Consider the following 23,174-nt stretch of genomic DNA (forward strand, 5'->3'; position numbering starts at 1 on the left):
CATCGTTTTCGAGCGTGTATAGTCGTCGGGTGTTGACGACTCGACGGGGTGCAGCCGCGGGCCGAGGGGCACGACGGCGGCGGCGGGGGGGCGTAAGCGACTCGGAGAAGGCGGGGAGGGCCGTGCCGGTGGAGGCACGTAGGACCGCGTGCTCAGCTCCGGCGGCGGCGGCGTCGGCGGCGGCGGGTCTCGCGTGTGCGTGTGCGTATGTGAACGTGTGCGGTGCGTGTGTGTATCGGTTGGCTCTCAGTTGCCGGCAAACTATCGACGTGTTGTATTGTGGTGAAGCCGTGTGCAGCGGAGCCCGCCGTGTATCGTTGTCGTCGTCGTTATCGTCATCGTCGTCGTCGTCGTCGTCGTCGCCGTCGTCTCGTCGTCTCGTACATTATAATAATATAGTGTCCTCAGACCCTCGCTCACCCTCCCCCGGAATTCCGTTCGTGTCCCACACGCTCTACCCCCGTCCGTCCGCGCGCCCGGTCGCGAAGTTTTCTCGTGCGGTTTTTTTTTTTTCATCGCCGAAGCTCGCCGCCGTCTCGTCCATTGCGATTGCGCGAGCGCGGCCCTCCGAAAGGATATCGCGTGCCGAGAAATAACGTCTTCGGCGCTCCGCCACCGCCGCCACACACCCGCCTCCACCGCCACCACCACCACCACCGTCGCAACTGCCTCCACCGCCGATTCTACCGCCTCCACCGCGGCCGGACGGCCAACACGTGGTCTCAGGCGCACGTGCACCGCCGCCGCCGCTGCCGCCGCCGACTAGACATCACGTCCGGACGAGAGCGCGCCGCCGAGACATGACGTAAGTCGCCAGTTTTTTTTTTATCGTGTCGTTAAATCATAATAAATGTCTCCACACATAATACTCAGATCAAAGTACGCCTCCCTTTATGTATATATTTAGTCCGGGAATGCGTACTACGGCCGCTGCAGGTCTGTGCAGTTCACATCGGGCACTCGCACGATCTAAAAATATCAACGTTTAATATTTGACGCCACGCGTTGGAGCAAAGGTCTGCGGGCTGTCTCGACCGAAGATCGAGTAGATCATTACCGACGAACGGTGTACAACGATAGCGGATAATCCGAGATATCGTTCGGCGTTTAATCGGTTTACCGCGCGGTTCACTTATTGGTATACGTGGTCTACTCGAGCCGTTCATTTTTGACTGCCTACATACCTAGGTACACCCAATTCGTTATAGCGATCTGTCCGACATTTGGACACGCGGCGGACATATATATGTTATTAGGTATTTCTGCGACCTACGCGAGTATGTGCTAATTATTACTGTACACCGGTAAGTTGTATTTCCTCCGATATCATTGTCACGACAGAAGTCAGGTGTCGAGGGGTTTTAATCATTTAGAACTGACGTTATGTTCCACAATGTCGCGTACGAGATTTCGACCACCGACGACGAGTGGCTGGTCAACAGTCATACATTTTTCCAGCCAAACCCGTAGCTCTGAAATTTGACGAAAGTTCTGGAATTTATTTTTTGAATTCGGCTAGACTTATCTTACTCGCCGCCTACGTCACGCCACCGAGACAAAATACAGTAAACGACGTTGTGTAAAAATATTTCACGCCGAGTGCCAAGCCACCATTATTTTGTTCGTGTACATCGCCCCACGTCTTACAGTAAATTAATGCGACGACAATATCATAATATAATGTAACACGACGTACCTACTATGCTGTTATAGTTTATTCATTTCGGAGATTGCCGCCCCCGACACGCGTCTTCGTCACGCGACATTTATGCATGCACACGTATGCCGTCATACAGGTACATATCGTTATTATTATTACTATTATTATCGTTGTGTTTACGAATAATAATAATAATAACGATACATACGCACCCGTTTACCGACACTTTGTCCTTTCAGTCTCCATGATATTATTATCATATTGGTACAGTGTTTGTCCCACGGCAAACAGTAAAGTTTATTAGTTCCTTTCCTTGCGTGCATACCCGTCGCCAGACACATTTCCTCTCGTAATATTCCGAGAATATCGAGTGCGATATTAATATGACGGTTTTTTTATTTTACGACACATTCGAGTATCCGATTTTACAGAGTTTTCTTTCGCGTCGTGCGAAACTATTTTTTTTTCTCTACGTTATTATCAATAAAACAAAATATATCGACAGTATCGATTTTACTATAAACGAATTCTATTCGGCGCTATAATATTAATATAGCAAACGACTTTAAGGAGTCTTACCAAATTATCAATAAAGTTCTTGAAGATGAAATACTATGCTCGAGGTATGCTGGTTGTTCACTGCAAAGTTGGATGATTCAATTACACTTATAATATATTTTCGTAACAAACATTTTGATTTCGAAGTTACACGAAGCTAAGCACAGGAATCGTACACGAATCTTACGAGATTATTTTTATTCTATTAATCTTATAAAATATTATAATAAACTAAACATAATACGAAAACCATAAATTATATAGTCAAGAGACATTAATATAAAACTTGTCTACAGTTCGCATAACTCATATTTTCTATATGCAAAAAATACACCTACCTTCCATCATTTCTAAATGTTTGTATGAATAACTGAGTGTCAGAATATTACTAACGGCGTTATTAAATATTCTTTAAAACATTATATATTTATTTCGTGCTGCAATAAGAATTACATAAGTACCGAAATCTATTCGAATATTATATTATACTATGATAATAAATATTATAAGAAACATTCAAGAGAAATAAATCAAATTTCATACGATAAAAGTATTTATAAGACGGTATAAACTCATAGGTATTTATTACCCATGTTTAATTTTTAACTTCAACAATTATTCAAGTTGTAAATTGAATAATAGTCGTTTTAAATTATCGTTACATGTTGACATTATAGAACAAGGCATCAACGGGTTAAGACTTATGAGTTCCTTATGTACTAAAGTACGGAAAGTAACAATCGTTTTGTGTGTACCTACCGTATTTTATAGGTTTTTATTGTGGACGATATAGATAACAATTATTATTATCTGTTATTAAATACAGCGAGACCTCTGAAGAACGGACACTATTGTGACGAACGTACAGGCGTCAAGTATATGTCTCGTCATATAGTGAGATGTTCGAAATATGTGGAATATGATTTATCCTTTTATGATAATATTCTAACGCCCGCTGGGGAAATGTGTTTGAATGTTGAAAAACGTCTATATAAGGAAGTTCAAAATATTACCATTTTATCATTCAAAATTATAGATTACAAACGAAAAACTATTATATTTTGTCTTTTAAAGGAAGATTAATACTTGCGTGTTCTACGCGATTCAATATTATTATTAAATTCCTTATATTATCCTATGGATTTTTTAACTGTTAATAAGGTCTCAGTTCTCCATCTACCTCAGTTGTATAGGTACGTTTACTTCCCAAATATCGTTGTCTTAATAATATTGAATCATACGTCATTTTGTAATGTTTTAATGTTCTGGTTTAACCTTCTACACATACATATTTAACATTCGATGTTCTCGATCGTAATTGGTTTGGTTTTCGAATATCGGACTTCATCTCTGCCATAATTTTTATATTCAATGAGTATTTTACAGTATAATATACGTGTTCATATTATATTATTCATATCGCTTAAATTAGTTGGACATGTTCATCGTACAATAAGTAATAACAATATAGTACTTTTATTTCAAGTTTCGTTTCATATTTGTGTTATGACACACTCGAGAGTATAAAATAATAATTAACTGTTAAAGACATTAATTTCATTATAAGTTCTTCTCCTTTTATAATCTTAAGAGTAATGTACATGATTATATATTTTTAAACACATTTAAAATATTTAATGCATACAACACATTGCATATTGTAGGTACCCATACAAGTAATTTATGATATTTATTCCAAAGACCTATGTCAATAACATGATAATCCTTATTTATTTTTTTGTTTTTATTAATGTTTGAAGTTTCTCCTTTGTGTTGAAACCTTTAAGTCTAATTTGAAATATTATAAACATACTATGAAGCTTTGTCTTCATGTTATTTATTAACCCGCGATATATTGGTCGGTTGTCGGATATTACATAAACTATAAAGATATATCGTGCGTATTTCTCGGTATCTTTTTAATACGTGAAAATAAATCACTAGAATACTAGTGGGTGCTTGGGAAATCGTTTTTTTTGTTAAATGTCAAACAAATACCAAGTTACAACAAAGGTCTTAAAGGCTTCGTAAAAAAAAATAGAGTTATTATTTTTATTTCAAATAAGTTTCGTGTAACAGAAGTGTACTAATCACGTGTTATTATATGTTATAATGCAACATAGCTTTAGAATTGGATACTTTATTGTTTCTATGTACCTTAATATTATAATATTTAGTACTCATCGATATTACTAGACTTGTAAAATTATTGATACCATTGTAATTTTTGTATAGTAGCTTAGTAGTACTCTGTAAGATTTTTAAAACTAAAACATATTTATAAAAAATAGATTAGAATATTATATTGTACCCTGTTTAAAATAACAATATCAAAGCTAGATAATATTGAGATTACATCTTATTATTACATCGCATAAAAAGAAATAATAATATTACAATTTCCAGACGTACTAAGTTTTATATTCAATTAAAATTAATTTTAAAAAATACGTTTAAGTCTTAAAAAAATAGTTTCTGCACGAATATTTAAATCAATATGAACGTAAAATGTCATTTAATAAAATATAATATTATGTTTATATTAAATTGTAGTTTTTGTTTTATTTAATATACATTTTTATCCTCTTAATTTTAAATTTTATTCAAACGATATTAAAAAACTGTACTACAAATTTAATAAATATTTTCTACTTTATTGACGCCGGAATTAATATCTGATCAACAATAATAGCTCAAAACCAAACAATTTTTATTTCATATTTTTATCGCTATAATTTTATACCTATATTATATTTATCCGTTAATTTTTGCATGGGTCTATAACTAATAAACATTTTTATTATGTCCAAACTGAATGTTTAATGTAACAACCTGCTTCTACAATTCGAAATATTATAGGCATTATATAATATTAAGTAAGGTTAATAGCTTAAGAAACATAACAAGTAAAAAAAGTGTAAATAATTGGATTGATAGGTATCAACTCTTTAGAACTAACAGCAGACAGCAATTACATATTTTCACATATCTAGTTTTGTACAAGTCGAAAAAAAAGTTTCACATTAATTTGCATACAAATCGAATGCGGCTATATGCAATATTTCTATACGATAATAAAAAACCGATGGTGATACAATGCAAATAACACTAACAAATTCAAAACTAAAAATATTTAATACTTTATGATTTAAAATTCAAATAAAATATTTATCGAATTCTAATTTAATTTAAAGCGCAACGTACAAATTTCACACAGCTACATATTTCATTGAATTTATTATCACACCAACACAGCTTAAGGGCTTGTTTTATTACACAATTATCCATCAGAAAATTAAATTCGTATTTAACAATTGAATTCAATAATACTAATCAACAATACTATTTTTTAATTTATGAGTTGAATATTAAATAATATCAAATAATGATAATAATAACATATTTTATTAAATTATCTTTTTTTTTTTTTATGTGTGTACCTACAAGCGAATCACTGGTTGATAATATGAACTTAACAATTTTAAAAGCTGGAGTTGAGTTAGTAGTTTAGTATCTTCTCAATTTCGTATCAAATCGTAAATAAATATCCATAGTTTTACATGCCTTAATCGCATGAATTTATAATACACGGATTTAAATAAGTTATTTTAGATAGTAATTATTGTATTCTTCTTACTGTTCTTATTTCTTTTTGATGTGTCATGTTTTATTGTTTTAAATTGTAACAATAATAAAATAGTATCTTCGATTGAAAAAGCATAATACGAAATGATATTTAATACGCTATTTTACTATTGAATTAATTTGTAATGTTCACCTCTACAACCATCTAAGAGTATCTAAGGTATGACGGCAAAATCTTTCAAATTTTTTTTAACTTATACTACACTATTTAATGTACTTATAATGTAATAATATTTTGTCATTTATCGTAAAGTAATATTTTGTTATCATTAAAATAATTCAACATAATATTTAGGAATCAGCTTAAGCATTTACTGATCGTATTTTGGGGTAATATGTTTTCATTTTTATGATTTTTTTTTTATAAATTGTTTTAAGACTATATTATATTTTTAAACTATACTATACCCATTGATATATTTTGCATCCACTAACTAACTGTCATAATTATAGAAATTGTAGAATGTGGTGGAAATTGTTATTTTTTTCGTACCTTTATTTAGCTACCTACTATATTATGAATACGATTAATTGTGTAAATATTTAACACCATTACATTATTTAAACCTATCTTATAGAAAAACATTACTACATTTACAATAAATTATAAACATCATGTTACAGAGACATCATTCAAATAGACACTCACTCTTTCTAAAACGTTGAAGTGGTATCACTTGTATAAGACTGCAACAAAATAAATACGTGTAATTTATACTCATTGATAATTCCCTAAAAGGCGTTTGAAAATTTTAATTAATTTGTTTTATTTTGATTTAAATTTAAAACAATCCTTTTGAGTTCATGGTCTAAACGTATTCCGAGAAAAGAAACCAACAATCGATTAAAATGTATGGATATTTTTTCCCTGACCGTGTTGTTATGAAAACTAATAACGGGTTTAAAGCATTTTTTATCTGTAAAAACAAAAAACAAAAAAAACGATGATATTATTGAACAACGGCGTTGACCCCGACGTGTGTAGTAAAAATGCTGGAGGCTACCCGTGTCAGTGAAGTTTATGAATATCGCCAGATACGACAGCGTGTATAGGTACGTAATAAGAAAAATAAAATATAACCGATTGGTAAATACTTTTAAGGGCCTCCGTGAATGTTTAATGTCATTGTTTTTTAATTTCAATCACATTCTATCTAATTTTACGACTATATTACACAACACGCGTGATTTCCGGATGATTTAATTCATCCGAATAATAACTGCCGCCTCGTTTTAAGCCATTTTTTTTTGTCTGCAAGTCGTTTTACAGTATAATCGCAATCCCATCTCTATTTTAGTGTTCAAGTTGTACGTGTACGAGAATTATCGGTTTTACGGATACTGTTTGATAATGAATTGAAATAATGTTATCGACTTTTGGTTTGAAACGAATATCCACAGATAGAGGTAATACGACTACTCGATACGGATAATAAAACAATAATGGAATACCTGAAAATCTGACATGATGCGTGTCTTGTGTTTAAGTCTTACAGCATTCAGATGATATTAGATCACAAATTCTAGGTAGGTGTGGTCGTGCACGGGATGGGTTTGAAACCGTAAAAGAAAAATGTATATTTAATGAATCACATCAGGCAATAATTCTGTTCCGGTGGATGACTATTACCAATGACGACATGTCGGCGGCATGTTACCTTTAAACATTCAACTATAATTGATTATTTAACTATTATAGTACAATTATTATAATAAATTAACATGCATTTTAAATTATTAGCTTATACTCGTACATTTAATGTGTGTTTGAATTTAACATAAAATCTTTTCCTTTTCGATCACCGTAAAAACTGAATATTATTAATAATTATAACACATTTCATGCGTAACATAAATGTCACCTAGGTCGGTTGATAAATTATTTAAACATACACTGACCACACACACAAACACGATTTTTAAACAAACCATACTAATTGTCATCATTATAATATAAATATTATTACTATTATTACTATTTTTCTGTTTTGTTATGTAAAAAATTAAAAATAATAATATCGGAGCACGGAAAATCAGAGTAAGCTTTTGCACAGGTACAATATTTCAAAACATTAATTAATTTTACATAGTTCACTCGTCGTGATACACATATTATAGGTACGAGAAAACACGATCGAAAATATGACAAGTACACAATATGCTCTCGTTGATGAAAATGGTACTATTTTATACACTTGATATTATAATTTTTATACTCGGTAATGTAAACAATATAAAATACGATGCCGGTGTACTGAAAATCAGAGTTATCCAGTGGTAAGGTAAAATATTTAAAAATGTAATTAATTCTATGTTGTTCGCCCGTCGAGATGCACACATATTTTAGATCCGAGAAAATGCGATTGAAATGTGTGACAATAATTTACTATTCTATACACGTCATACTATCGTTATTTTCCGCTTTGTAATGTAAATACATAATGTAAAATGTAATGTCGGTGCACGAAAAATCATAGTTACCTTAAGCCTCAAGGTATGGGTAAAATATTACAAATATTAATTAATTCTACGTCGTTCACCCACCGAGATACACGTTTTTATTTGGGCAAGAGAGAATGATGCGATGGAAAACATGACAAGTGTACTATATCGGTGATAGTAATGCACTATTTTCTATACACATCCGAATTAATAACCCACCCGAGCTCGATTTAATCCAGTGTATTATACAACGATAAAACCGTATGATCAATAATCGTTTAATTTAACGTGTTCGCCGACTAACGATTATTATCTTAATGTATTCATCTTCGACATTCGTCTTGTTAGAAAAAAAAAAAAAAAAAACTAACACAATATTTCTGACATCATTCATCCTATTGTTTTCCTTTCAGTGCGTACGCCCAGCAATTATCGAAACCGGTTCAAAATATCGAATAAATTACGTACTCAAATAGTGTGGTTTTTTTTTTTTAAATATATAATACACCGTGTAATCCAATAACAATCAATCGGTGTGCCAAGCCAAATGTTAGTGTTTATTTATAATTATTATATTATCGCACTGATCAAAACCAAATTATCCTGTAGATCAATATTTAATTATGATCCACAAGTACCCATATTATAATAATATTATGATTTATTAATATTATTGCTTTTTCCGACATATTAAATAACATTAATTTTGACAACATAATAACATAACAAAATACTGGAATTTCACCAAATATTGTAAATAATATATTAAAACCCTTAGTTAAATTGATAGTTATGAACAATTTTGATTTATTATTGAAATAACAATACCTACTAAGTTCGTAATGAATAAGTTGAATGAAACCTTATTATGTAATTATTAAATTATTTTTGTTTATTCAATTTGTCACTTACCGTAGAATAATATGTTTTAACTTACGGCCAGTTATTTTTATTGAGAAACAGACAATAATTGTTATTTGATGCAAATCGCTCGTGAAAAATAATATACTGAAGTCTGAAATTATTAGTATCACGATGTTACCATAACAGTACAACAATAGAATCCGTACAATCTCAGTATGCATTTTATAAATTGTTGTACATTATTTTTAATAAAGTGTTGAAGGTAAGCACAACTGAATTTCTAATAGTAGAAAGTATTATTTATATTAGTTAAATGTTATCGTTTTTATTACTTAGAATGTAGAAAAAATGTTAATTTGATATCTTATCACGCGTATTATCAGTTTGACATAGAAAATACCTGATTTAAAGTTTCTTAAAAACTACTTACAGAAAATTGTCATAAGATTCTTGCAATTTTTTTGAAAGAGACATTCTCATATTTTAATGGTAAGTTTTTCTACACTACTTTTTTGGTTTTTAGAAAGTACAAGATTCGCATCTTTTTGGACATTATAGCTAAAACATTGAATAATCTAAGTGATGTTCGCTTAACACAGCCAAGAGGCTTTTGGCTTTTTAGTAATAAATATATTATTATCTACGTTTAAAAATTATCCAAAAGCAGTCTGTTACGTAATGTTTATACATAAAAAAAAATGATTAGGTAATATGCATATTTTTTTACAATACAGTAAAATTGTGTTGTATTAAAGATTTAAACACTAAATATGAATCCAGCCACTCTTTATGCATTGATATTTTCTAACGATTCATAGACATCAAATGGCATGGGTTGTCTACATATTATTATTTCCGATGATATTATGATAAATGAAATACACAAGACTACTATAATTTCGTGTTAGAAAACATGAATAATGTGTATTTTAACTCTATTCGGTACGAAATATTGGGCGGTGGTAAACTCTCCCGATTTTATGGTAAACTCTCCCGATTTTTCAAAATAGTAAACTCTCCCGATGGTAAACTCTCCAGGGTTAATATTATGTTTACCTGAAGTAAATGTGTAAACTCTCCCGGGTCAAAATTATGTTTACCTGATGTAAATGTGTAAACTCTCCCGGGTCAACTTTATAGTTACCTGTAGGAAGTATATAAGCTCTCCCGAGTTGTTTTAAATGTTATTGCTACACTACGAGTTGGCTACACTGCAGAGATTGTGATTGACTATTTTTAATAGAAACTTAAATGTATATTGGATTTTTTGAAATTATATTTTTTATTGTATTTTGACTATAATATCATGTTCATAGCAGCTAAAGACATTAATTTATATTGTTATTATTATTATTATTATTATATATGATTGACTATTTTTAAACGCAACTTAAATGTATATTAAATTTATTTTATGATTTTTACTAGACCCGGGAGAGTTTACACGTTTTCGTCAGGTAGTACTGGAGTAGACCCGGGAGAGTTTACACGTTTTCGTCAGGTAGTACTGGAGTAGATCCGGGAGAGTTTACCATCGGGAGAGTTTACAATCGCCCGAAATATTATCGCATACGAGTTGTGTTATATTATATTAGTGATTAATTAATCACTCGATTCGGTTGGGTATAAATTATGTTAATTAATTATATGTATTAACATAGGTATTTTCCGTATTTGGTAATCCTTTTAACCTCGAAGCTAATTTTTCTCACATTTCAAAAATATAGTTTAAACTTTTGAAAAAAAGGCGCCCATTATCGAATAATTTACACTCTTTCTTTTTTTTTTAAGTCCCTTCTTCGTGTCCTGGGATCCAAAAACAAAGACCTATAAATATTGTTGAAGAGTCCTATACTATATACTATATACAGTTTCCACGCTTTCCTCGCCTTTTTTAGACCGTGCTTAGAGCAATAAATAAGATTCACAAAGGGGCTTAGTCAAAGATAAAGGGATTTTATTACGTCCACTGGCAATGGATTTTCCTTTCTTAACGTCTTAATAGTTATTATTGTAATATTATACGGAATTTCGTTTGATTTTAATACCTGCTAAAGTCACTAGTTACACTCTCGACAGTTCCTAAATCATGTTAAGTGTTTGGTATTATATAGCGTTGTATACTTGTATACATCACACAATAATAATTTGATTATATTATCGAGTAACCGCATTGAATTTTAATACCGATATGGTATATCAGACGAGTATACACACATTATAGATACCTATTGAAATAAATTATAGTTTTTCATTTTTTAGTGAAAATGTTTATAGTGAAGAGAGCGTCAATACAATATATTTTTAACTAAACATTATGCACGTGTTTAAGAACTTAAATATATCATAATTAATGATTATTTATTACATAATCGTGTTTACCTATAGTTAATTGATTACCTAGTCGATTTCGATGGTAAAAATTAATTTTAACGAGTATACTAGCACATTTTGAAAAATGTAAATTTTTAGTTCACCATTGGTGGTCACTACTAAAGCGTTTAACGGCATTGCTGTAATCCCTGATGGCTGATTAAATATTTAAATATAATGTACATGTTACACGTACATATTATTATTATTTTTATAAAGATTATACATGTATAATTATGTATAATCAATTCACGTATTGTATTCACATAATATTTTCAATTCCCCGGATTATAAAATATGAATTCGTATTAAATATTAATTTCATCGCGGCCGCGGGTATCATACTATATTCATTAATTATCACGTATTTGATAATTTAACTCGCCACCCACAAGTAAACCAGTAATGTGATTTTAAATCAACTTTCTAGTGTTCATATTTAAACTTTATTATTAAATTTACAGACATTTTTAATCGAATCATTTTAATGCACGCGTGTAATGTAAAACCTTCTACCTACCTATAAAGTAAATGGAACACAGTTATTACAGATCAACTAATTGATCGGGATTCTTCAAACTGAAATATATTATTATCCTGTTGTGATACCACTTATTAATGATAATAGCATAGATTAAATGGCGTAACTTAATTTTGTATAGGCAATAAAATACAAAATAAATTTATTTAAATTAATAAATTTATTAATTTGTAAATAAAAAAACAAGATTCAGTCTCAACGATTTAGCGTGTTTCTGGTTTATATTATTCATTTTTGTATGAATGGATTAAATATTTGACATCTAATTAATAGTCTATCGACTGTTTTGTTTTCTTCTTGAAATATACTTATGCTCGGTTATAATAAAATAGACTTATTTTCCCTGTGCAATATCTGATCAGATTGCACCGCATGCACTCGGAACAAAATAAATAATAATATTCGGATGTAATTACATTATCATTTGATTTCAGTGTTTTACTTTAAAGTCCGATTAAAGTGATGAACAAAAAACGGTCATTCGATACGACGACGAAATTATTTTCGCGGATTTCGTTTCTAAAAGAAAAAGTAAATAAAATACTTCCCTTAGATCACCTTTTTGTCAAGATAGCGGAGAGCCGTAAACCAAAGACCGCGCCAGACATTATCATTGTTTTTCCTCGATACGGTGGGCACGAACAAAACCCACTTCAAGCCCGGACCCTGATATTGTGCTTTACATTTTTTTCTCCTTACTTTAGTTATTATCATAAAAGCTTGAAGAAGAGAACATTATGTAGGGAGGAAAATCCATTACTTCGATGTATTCCTTTGTTTGCCGTTAAAGCGATGACAACATCCCGTGAGTTGAACATTTTTCTTAAAAATCACATCATGAATCAGCAAATTCAAGTGTTTTCTATGATTCAGCGGACGCAAACCGAGGTTTTATTTTTTGTAAAAATTAATTTTTTATTAAGTATACGAGAATAATAAAGACGAATAATATTCGAGAATACTTTACAATAATATACCTACGTAACCCACATCACTCGAGTGGGTGGGCAACCACTATAAATATTGTCGGCAAACGGTGTCGTAAAAAAACGCATCCCGTTCGAATGGCTTCCTCTCTCGACAATAATTTAAGATGCAGCACTTAGGTCCAACGTTCTTTCATAATTTCTCCGGCACATGACTGTTGCGACGTTCGTCTCCTTCGTCCTTATTCCTTGATACGTGTAACTGCGTGCGTATACTTTTTTCTCCAAGGCCATGATCGCGGTGCAAGTGTTATTGTCTTATACTTTTATGTACCACGAGTTGTACCACTGCGGTATAGCGGCGGCGGTGCCCCAAAGTCTGCTGTAACCCAACGGTCAACCGGTTTCAGGAAACCGAAAGGAATATAATTATTAATCGGCGAACACTTGAGATGCGAGAAACCACTAACGCGGGAACCGGTTACTACCGGATTATAATAACTATTTTATATATGCGTGAAATATCTAAGTACTTTATGTTGCTGCAGCACATGCACAGGTAGGTACACTATTATAAAACGTTTCTTATGGGGTAACTCACCCACAGTGCACGTCACGTAGTCTAATTCCTCGACTGGTGTACAGCGAAAAAAAAACTTACACTCGCCTCACCCATATGTCGTAAAGTGCGATAAGTTCCGTCGAACCCGCGACGACGAGTCGCCTTAACCTAACCCATGAGAGTATAAGTTATCGCAAAATCGTCAACGGACCGAATATCGTGTTGTTTCTCGGGAAAAACTATCATGATATGCTTTGGAGATGACGTTTATTTTTTTTTTTTTTACCGGAATCGCATTTCGAATAGGTAATCTAATCATTGTAATAATGCAATCCATAAACTCATTGGAGTGGTACATTTTAACCGTCGTCAGATACCACATGGGGTCGAGCAAATTGAGTTAGATACGCTTTGGGTAGGTATTTTCTTGTTCCCACAGATCCAGTGATGTTTAGTTTCTCGGTAATTTGAAACATTCAACATTTATGATTAATAATTGTACTTTCATACCTACAAAATAATAATGAGTTGTAATTAAAATGCATAATATCATAAATCAAGTCAACAATTACAGGTGATTTTTTAAATTCCTATCATTGTGGTGTATCTCAAAAACCTCTGTTTAGTGTTTGTAACTTGATTCTTAAAAGAAATTGTTTTCATTGCTTAATTAAAAGTTTGTAGACCTTTTTTTTTTAAAGAGTTTTTATTTTCATTAAAAATTAATTAGTTAGTATAATAATGGAATATCGTTTAAAATATGCCAAACTAAAATAATTGTACATAAAAAAATAAACAATATTGGTGTTTACATATATTATACCACTCTTTTAATAATGTTGAAATATTTGAACATTTATATGTTTGACACGTATTTTTAATTTTGTTTATAACGATGTCTCAAGATGGTCAGAATATTTAACTGTTGTACGAACTATCTGAAGATTTAAGAAAATAACTTTATGAAGTATTTTTGAAGTATTATAAAGTATATATTTTAATAAAGTGTTTAATTTAAAAAAAAAAAATCTGTATGCTAAATTAATAAATCGATTTCGAGTAAAATTTTAGAATATGACAGTAAGCTTACTATTATTTATAAATCAAAGATGTTGTTTTAAACCGTTTTTGTTAGTATTGTTAGACGATAAACATTTACCGAAGACCAAATGTCCGTCCTGGATTACTATAGTATATATAATATATTATATACGTACAGCGTAGGTACAGAAATATATTATTCTAAACTTATTGATTCGTCGCAGTTAGTTTGGACTGCTTAATTTGATCGCCAGTATAGACGTTTTTATTTATTTGTTTGTTATACCACATCTAACCACCCGTGATAGTGCTCTCGGTGACGGGAAAATAAAACACAATACGTCGTTCGATGTCGAATCGAAAACGATCGCAGCCACCGAACAATTTCAGATCGACGCGCTAAACCTAACCTTTTATATTAACGTCTCTCGTCCAATTTATTTGCAGTTTATTAGTGTATCGGTTGCGCGCAGAACGAATTATATTAAAAACGTACCGTTTCTAGAACAAATGCCGTGTTGCTGGGTTCGCAATTTTAAAAACGTCCAACCTCCCGTGACTTCATTGACAGGTTTATTATGTTTCGTGCGTTCGTACCTATACGACTCTCGACGTGTAGGTATAGGTTAACCCGTCGCGCGAGAGTGACACAAACAGATGGGCTTGGGAACAGTCGTTATGCCGTAATGTATTATCATAAATCACTTCGCAGGCAGTTCCTGCCAAAACACACGGTCATGTACGATTGTTATATTAAGACAGTGCCGCGTTAGAAGCGAAAAATTAACATTAAAACGATAAGAAATAAATGAATCGCTGCCAGTAAACGCATGTACGTATATATATATATATAGTATTACAATATCATACCGTCTCTATCTGACGATCCGGAGCGAGTGCTCTAACGAGAGGAGAATTAATTTTTTTTCAACTCCGAGCTTAAGGTTTTCCGATAACTAGAACGGCGCATGTATGATGTATACTCGTATAATATTTTACCCAACTCTTCGAAACAAAACGTTCCATTAAACGTTCCTCAAAATATTTTTGATTTAGATTTAGAATTCGTTTTATAATATTAAAAAAATATTACGCATTATAATGCGGCTGAATATTCTCAATATGGTAATATTATGTCGTTAGTGTTGAATGAGGTACCCAACACAGGATACCGATGTTCCGAAAGAAATTATTCCTTGTTTGGAAAAAATGTCAAGTATTTATAGAGTGATTTCAGTCGTTGGTGAAAATGTATTTGGTTTTTTTTTTTTGTTTTACGCACCTATTCCTATTTCGATAAAATGAGACATTTTTTCGTGCGATCCAAAACAGTTTGTATGTGCTTCACTCATTCGCCGTTTTAAAAAACTAACACGTGCTCCGATAAAAAAATAAATATAATTCAGAAACGCACGCGCACCACCCGATCACTCGTGCTCATTTATATAAATATAGAATTTATATAAGTAACATATTATTTTATTAAGTCACCAGCCAAACAAAGTTATATTAATATAAAATAAAAATATGTCTTATGTAGTATCATAAACCGTCGTACATTCTAACAGTAAGCGGTTCATGGTCATAAATGAATTAATGTTCACGTTCACGATTAAATAAATGGATCTCTCGAAGGAATACTATTATTATGTTACCATAAATCATATTTTTTTCCTACAACTATGAAATTCTCGATTTGTTCTGTTCGAGTTAGATAGGTACTGGACTTCAACATTATAAGTGAATAATATGTTTAATTACAATCATAGGCGTGAACGACGAAAAACCATAGATCGTTACGTAATATTATGCTGTAGAAGATTCGTTACTGCTTTCAAATAGTTTTAAATATAGTTTTTTAACACTAAAATTGATTGTAGGTCTATCAGTTACAAAGTATACTCGCTCTCAAATTCAAAATTATCAAACAAAAATTTCAATTACGTAATCACAATATTCTGCAGATATTATTATGATATTTTTTTTACTGTTAACAATAATATTATTATACTATTGTTATTATAGGCTTCTGATTACAAATTACAATATAATTGGAAGCGTTAACAAAATGATAGTGTAAATTACATTTCTGACGAATAAAACTGTTGAAACGTAACGCATTAAATTGACATAATACGTGGTCAATTTTAATTTTAATCCAATTGAATTAGCACGAATTAAGTAAATAAGCAATCCGATTTATCTTGTTTTATCACGGTTTATATTATTATAACATAAAATTGAAGTGTATAATTTGATACCGCGATGAACTTAAAGTTTATACTTCTTTTATTTCTCTGAAAACACATTTTTTGTAAAGAGTTTTCTATTTGATTAAATCCTCAACTTGTAGATATAAACAATATAATTTTCCCTTGTACATTTATTTTAACGCAATAACTTTATGCAAGTTCTTACAAAATAAATATTGTTATTCGAAATTGCATTTTTTTATTCAAGTTGTTACGCAATCTGCACACTTTTTATAAAATATACTTTTTAATAATAAAACATCACTTGAAGTCTATGGAATATTCTTGATATAATCATTAAACACCACAATAACAGATATTTTCTGCAAACAAATAATTTTCAAATTGTGCGTGTGTAGTATGCTTTACAATATTTTAAAATCAGTAATATCAAAAATAACAACTTTAAAATCAAATTACTCAGGCCGCCACTCCAACATAATCGGCATTTTAGGTCCAGGCCGCCAAAATTGCAATATCATCCATATAATTATCCCTTTCCCAAATCATGCAATGATAAACTAGCCTGAATTAAAATATATAAATGCACACTTACATGAAACCAACTTCTGTGATCGTCTCAACTCGCCTAACTATTCGAAATCAAAGAAAACATATTATTACACATTTTTTTGAGATGTCGATAACACTAGACCTCTACAAGAGTTGTCCCAGTGAGCTCCAGTAATGACTATAAATATTTAAATAAAAAATACACGAAACATAGTCATTACTTACTACAGTTTAACATCCAGGCTCAGTCCTCAACGTTGGACAATTTATTTAAAACGTCATATTTGTATTTGATTATATTATTATTATAGATAATCGTGTAAATGATAATGATCGTAATACAGTGCGGTTCTCAATAAATGAAATCGGTCTGGGACAAAAAAATAAATTGAAGTTGTAGAAAAATGTGTATGTACCTACATAGGTAGATGTTATTGAAATGCGAAGGCCTAGACATTCCTTGGAGTTTTTGAAAATTCGACTCACAGACGTTCGAGTTGGAAGTGGTACACGCATGTGTTGTTTACTCGTCTCCGTCTTACAAATGTACAACATAACAAAAATTATTTTTGCGCAGAAAAACTTTACTCCTTTTGTATTTATAGTGGAATATTACCAAGATTCCAAGACGCGCAGGGAAGACATTTTTCTGTGAAGTAGTTTTTCAAGTTTTCCTCTGACTCTGAGTGCACGTACCGGGCGGCAATGCTTGCTCCCGGATGGGTGACCACCGGGATTTTTAGCAACAAAATCCTTGGCGCATATACAAAAAATTGTTCCAAACCAACCGTATACCCCCTACAAACAGCTAATGGCTTTTTGTTGCCAGGCTTTAGATCAATAACAAACAAAGTTGGTTCATTGAGTACTTATGTCAAAACTGGCATTTAATCATAGTTATTATATGTCAAGATTTAAAATACTAATACAAGCCCAATGACAGAAATCATAAGTTTAAAAACATACATTTAACTTAGGTACTCAAATCCAAAGAAAATTAAATGTCATTGTTGTTGGTCCAGGTTACGTTAGGTGAGTTTGTTACATACCTACCATATTATGAGTTTTCAGAGATCCACAAGTATAAATAAAATATGTAACTAAACCTACAAATAACTAGTTGTAAATATAGAAATCTAAGTACAAAACATATTTACAGTGTACGACTATTAAATATGTCAATAAACAGAAAACTAAGAGAGAGCCGGGATATATTTTTACAATGTTTGTTCAAGTTTCTGAAAAATTCGTAAAAAAATTAAGAATAAGGTACACATTATTTGAATAAGACAAATACGAATGTCAACCATTTAAAAAAAAAACAAACAATACAAAAGTTGTTGTAATAGTACACTTACTGCCGTCATCGAAAATACTGAACTCAACATGCTTGCATCAAATTATCGCATCGGTCAGTATAACATGGTCAACAAGCGAACGTGATAAATACACAGCGAGTTATCACATAACCATTTAATCAGCAATAATGTTTAGGATTAAAGTATAAATCCGTTTGCTATAAAACAAACGTGTTGTTTTCAAGCGATCAATTCATCACTTTATTTGCGTAATCCTTACATCGTACAGGGACCCATAGGATATTACAATAACAAACAGTATCAGTCTGAGATGGAACGATTTCTTTTAGATTGTTTATTTTGGACCATTAGAACAGACTTAAGTGGAAATAACCATACCACGATATTCGTCATTTTTTTTATCATTCCTCTACAAAGAAAATCTATGAATCTTATAAGTATGATTTTGTTTATAACTAATGAGTAACCATGACAACGAAAACCTTTTGAAAAATCGGTCAGAAAAAAATTAGGTCCAGCACAAACCCCTTGTACTTATATCATAATATTAAAATATTACATCATAATACTCATATTGAGTTATATTATAGTAGAAAAGTCGACAAAAAAAAAAACACTGCGTCGGGAAATAACATTTTATACAATATTATGTTGCAATGTTATACTACTTTTTTGTTTCACTTGTTTTTCATTCAATTTACACGAATATAATATTCGAATTGAGTAAAAAATTGAGCAAACAATTATTGTAATTTCTTGTATCTATCTTATAGGTAAGCTGTTTTCTCGTCCGACATGGGTGCTAACACTTGAATTTTTTGTAGTCCCAGTCTTTTCGTTTTGATTATAATATAATGTTGATGTTTTCATCTATATAGAAAGCTGTATAGTCGGAATGCGTATTATAGTATTATTATCAAATATATATCAATCGAATAACGTAGGACGCACACATAATTTTTATGGCCATCCGAATTGTTTTCAGAGAAACATCTAATGTCATAAACCATTAATATCGTACAATGATAATGATTTGTTTGTCCACATAAATCTAATGTCCGTAGTGTAGATTTTATAGGGTTGGCTACCATCTCTCGAAATCCTAAATAATTACCATACCGTCGCAAAATGGTAGTTTTTGAGACAGAATACATTTTTTTTTTTTTATTAATATTGTTATTAAAAAAAATTGATCTAGCAAACAAAACACACACGATACAAATCGTACAAAACTTCGTTATCTACATACTTTCTTTACGACGCCTCTCTTGTCCGATCGGTGAGCAGTATGTGAACGACCCCGCCAGTAGGTACTTGCAATGCGTGTGGCACGTTCTTACTATTGTTATTGAACACAACAATGCATGGCCGTAAATACTGTTCGGAAACATTATTTTAAGTAATGGTTATAAATTATTCGTAATCTATATAATACATGATTGTATGTATATATTCGTCCTATGTGGGCATAGTTTTCTAACATAACACAACATAATATGTGTGTATCTAATTTTTTTTATTATTTCAGAGGGCGGGAAGTCATTCGAATTAAAATGAAACACAGTTTTAAATTAATTTCGGGATGAACGCGTCCTTCCAATAAATATAATACAATAGATTTGATTTTATGTGTACGTTTTTATCAATAACGTCAGTCTGTTCCTAGTAAAAATATTTTAAAATACTAAATAGTGATCGCGATGTGTAAGAGTATGGCCTGATTTAGAGTAGCCCCGTAAAGTTAAGTATGTCGTCACTCATGTATATTAATTATTAAGTATTCACGGAAACACGAATTTAAAAACATCAAAATAATATAATATTATATAATATACTATAATTGTTTGTATTTTTGTTGTACCTACGTGTCTCCTCTGAAAAAATGTGTTCAGTAAAGCGATTTATTATTGTTTTGTACAGAGTTATGACAATAATTTTACTTTGAAAGATATCACTATTATAGTATTATTATTATCAATTTACATAAACCACGACTGTCGTGGTGGTGGTACCGCATGCGGTGTGAGAAATGTGGGTCGTGGTGTTGCGTATTGTCGGTTAGACTGTTACCTGGTCAAAAGCCCGTTAAGTATTGCAAAATTTATCGCTGTGCGTATTATAGATAAGAAGAGAAACAGCAAAGTAATAAAATACGTATGACATACGTAGATTATCGGGGAATATACTACGATGATACCTCAATATTTTTTTTATTATCAGAAAACATTATTATTATATATATTTTATATAAACAGAAACAACTAAAAAAGTATGCATAATGTAGGTATGCAATTCTTATAAAATTATATTATAATAAAAAAAAAATTTACCGAGAATAAACGTAAGTCACATTGGCATAGCAAAATGTGCGCATGAACATATCCGTTTAATTTTTTATTAGAATCAAATTCAGCTTATTATTTTATATTTTTATATTGTTTTTCATAGAAAAAATGGCAAACTTGAACAAATGAAAATCAATGCTAAATGGATTTGTAGCTTTAAACTGACCAATCGTCTAAATATCAAATTATCTCAAACATATCGAAAACAGATCATATTATTTTAGTATGGGAAATTGTCGGATAATAATACTATTATGTTTGATACATAGATTATTGTGAAAATATTAAATGGTAATATTGATGTCTTTCACGATGACTGTGAACTAAAAATACTAAATTTAAAAGAAAAAAAAATTAATAATGAATATCGATACAAACGTTATAACTTTTTTTCTTCCTGGAAAATGTAAGCATTCCAATTCAAAGATTAAATAATAAAAATGATTTATTTCGGTTTTATTTTAATTTTTAATGACCACCACGGAGTGCACATACTGTGAGAGCATAAGCGTATGCAATTAATACGTCACGAAGACTTATTTATAATGACGTGTGACTCCACTAATTATTTATATAATTAAATACATAAGTTTCGTGAACCGTACATTATACGATCCAGAAGGGATTAGGTTTATTCCGTAGTCTAATAATAAACAAGTAGCAGAAAAAATCAGTGAATAAAAAAAATCACAGGAAGAAAATGCATAAAAAAGAAAACTTTGCCGACTTTTACGTAGTAGTCGTATATTATATGAATAGTCGGAGAATAAATCTGGGACGAAACTTTGAAAAATTATGAATCCGTTACCGAGGCTTGCCAAACCCCATTAAAATTAGCATTTAAATTAAAATCTTTTCGTTCACCCTTTTCTTCGTCCAAAAGTTATCGACTCTTCGTTTTTAATCCTTAAATTATAATTCTTTGCGTCCCTCGATCGAACAAAACTACACCGCGATGTAGAATTAATATTATTATTAGTCACCGCCAAACCCGAGATAAAAAATTGCGTTACGTCATAATAATAATAATAATAATCTCTTATTACACATTTATTTGAGCTGGTGTCGTCATCACGTCAAATATATCAAACAATATAGCGTCGACCGTTATTAATTCGTTGTGATGTGTGATCCTAGTGGTGGTGAGCAGCTGAGTGATGATCGTGTTTTAAATTTTTAATTTGTCGAACAATTTTAGCTTTCGTCGTCCGGTCCCAGCCTGCATGGTATTTCGTTGATAAAATATGTGCCCAAAATGTGTATAAAATTACGTCGGACGGCCGATTCAGCAGACTGTTTTGGCGTTGTCTGTACGGCCAAACGTGCACTGCCATCGGCAATCGTATACAACAGCAGGCAGTTGGCCAGAAACTGTTGATTGCATTTTTTCCCAAACTCCGTGCACGAATTGATGAAATATTTTAATTTGAAAACATTCTTTAGATATAGTTTGCTAACACACATTATTACATACAACCTCCATGGTACATCATACGTCTTCTCGGTCGCTGCGAGACTCCGAGTAGTTAATATTAATTACACGTGTTTACACGGTTTTACATCAACAACTAGTCGCATTTTTTTTTTCGTTCACACCGTGTAAAGGAGTTCGGTTAAAATGTACTCAAAGTGTAAATTAATACAATCAGTACGCACGATTAACTTTTGTGTAGGGGAGTGCGGAGTTAGTTGTTACACTTTTGACGTATCGGATTTTTAAAATACTTTTACTGTAATCATAATTTTAGTGAGACCATTCTACGAAGTAACTTTGTGGTACCTTTTCATGATAATACAGTGAAAAAAATTAATTTTTAATACTAATATTCATACTGCTACAACCTTTTGCGGGGTAAATTGTTATAGTCCAGGGGAACATTGTTACAGTTTACATTTTGAAATATTATTATCCAAAATAAATAAGAAATCAACAGTTACATTAACTAACAACATATTTCATAGTAAATACCTAAACCAATTTGTAAACAAAATAAATAAAAACATAATACAAACAATATTTCATTTTATTTCAAAAATCTTCGCAACATTTAATAAGATAAAAATAAACCACTTGCAATAATTAATAAGTGTTATTGATGCAGTCTTGTATTATACAAATAAATATAGCTGTCC

General features: G+C 31.5%; 1 protein-coding gene across 2 annotated transcripts in view; it reads left to right on the forward strand.

Moving 5' to 3' along the window:
- Positions 1-238: 238 nt before the first annotated feature.
- The window catches only part of LOC111034025 (collagen alpha-1(XVIII) chain), a 246,854-nt gene continuing 223,918 nt past the window's right edge, over positions 239-23,174 (forward strand). For both annotated transcript variants that reach the window (XM_022315042.1, XM_022315043.1), the window contains exon 1: positions 239-805. In XM_022315042.1, coding sequence (XP_022170734.1) covers positions 801-805 — 5 coding nt within the window. In that variant the 5' untranslated portion in view covers positions 239-800. The remainder of the gene's footprint in view (positions 806-23,174) is intronic.

Source organism: Myzus persicae, unplaced genomic scaffold, assembly GCF_001856785.1.
Source record: "Myzus persicae strain clone G006 unplaced genomic scaffold, MPER_G0061.0, whole genome shotgun sequence".
NCBI lineage: Eukaryota > Metazoa > Arthropoda > Insecta > Hemiptera > Aphididae > Myzus > Myzus persicae.